Source organism: Wasmannia auropunctata, unplaced genomic scaffold (genome assembly GCF_000956235.1).
Source record: "Wasmannia auropunctata unplaced genomic scaffold, wasmannia.A_1.0 LD336076.1, whole genome shotgun sequence".
Taxonomy (NCBI): domain Eukaryota; kingdom Metazoa; phylum Arthropoda; class Insecta; order Hymenoptera; family Formicidae; genus Wasmannia; species Wasmannia auropunctata.
The window spans coordinates 683,269-684,717 of NW_012026814.1; the positions used below are offsets into that span (position 1 = coordinate 683,269).

Genomic DNA, 1,449 nt, shown 5'->3' on the forward strand with positions numbered 1-1,449 from the left:
GACAAAAATATTTTATTCCAAACAAAAAAATTTTTTTAATAACCCGTTTAAATCATCCAAATGTATATGCAGCATAAGTTTTAATGCCATTGTCTTTCCAAATAATTTTAAGTTTCGTAAAACAGGCTTAAAGTGACTAAAATGACCAATGGTTATTAGGAAAGATATAATGTACCATACTTTTTTATATATTCGACGTAACTTTTTTTTAAAAATAATTAGTATTTCGATAACTATTGCACAAATAAAAAAATGGTAGACTTTTCGATTCATTTTAGCCCACTCTACTTGCCCACGAGCGCTTTACCATTGAGTACCATCAGACACCTGTCTGTAGTAGGGTTGCAATATCAAAATTTTCAAAACTGGAACTTACAAGCTAAAAACCCCGGACATTTCGTGTGCAACCCCGGACGCATAAAAAAAAGATGTGTAGTAGGTTAACGGCTCGTTTCTGAATAATTACGCGGAAGGAGTCAAAATATTTAGAAGATTCCCTGAAAATCCCAAAATCCCTCCCACATAGACGACCCCGGACGCCCTAAAAAAGAAGACACTGTCCGGGGAAAAGAGAACGGATGGCAACTCTACCCTGTATATATGTTATATATTGTATATACATGTCAACTCACTTTTCACGCAGGCTACTAGATTGGGAAGCAGTTGATGTAGATCTACCTCTGTATCGATGACGCGCGGGAGACTCACTACCACTTTTGCTTCGACTATGACGCGAGGATTTTTCCTCGGCATATTTTAAAGCTTGTGCACGTTTCCTTTCATATTCTTCAATCTTTCGCTGTTTTAATTTTTCATGTTGTATCTCTCGGTCTTGCTGGCGTTGCCATTGTCGTTTACGCCTCTGCTTCTCTTCTTCGGTTCTTGAACGTAAAACTGAATAAGTATTGTGATCTTCATTACGTGTTAATCTTGACTCCTCATCGCCCCGGAAAGTTGTCGATTGCATTGGATTTGTTGCTGGAAATACAAAGTAAACAGTACTAATTATACCAATCAAGGTATGGCCAGAGTATGGCACTGACAAAATTAGCAGAAATTAAGCCCATGGCATAAAGAAAAACGTAAGGCTGCGTTCCCACTGAGCGCGTCACGCGTCGCGTCGTCCGTCGCGTCACGATTAATTGACCAAAATATTCCATTTTATTGCATGATTTGCCGCGCAATTTCTTGCAAGACTCATCAATTAGATTATTCGACATTCTAGAGATAAATGAATTTTTCTTGGTATGAAATCTCGAATTGCACGGCAAGTTACGCAATAAAATGGGATGTTTTGATTGGTCAATTCGGATGACGCGCGCGTGACGCGCTCAGTGGGAACGCAGCCTAAAGCAGTAAGACGTAAGCAGTAAGTAAATTGGCCAATCACAGTAGAAAACCTTAAGGCAATAATCTTACGTTCTCTACTGTGAATAGCCAATTCATTTA

General features: G+C 38.7%; 1 protein-coding gene across 1 annotated transcript in view; it reads right to left on the reverse strand.

Moving 5' to 3' along the window:
• LOC105449472 (uncharacterized protein DDB_G0287625-like) overlaps positions 1–1,234 on the reverse strand; it is a 9,031-nt gene extending 7,797 nt beyond the window's left edge. The window contains exon 1 of the mRNA XM_011688728.1: positions 632–1,234. Within this exon, the coding sequence (XP_011687030.1) occupies positions 632–967 (336 nt within the window). The 5' untranslated portion in view covers positions 968–1,234. The remainder of the gene's footprint in view (positions 1–631) is intronic.
• Between the last annotated feature and the right edge of the window lie 215 nt (positions 1,235–1,449).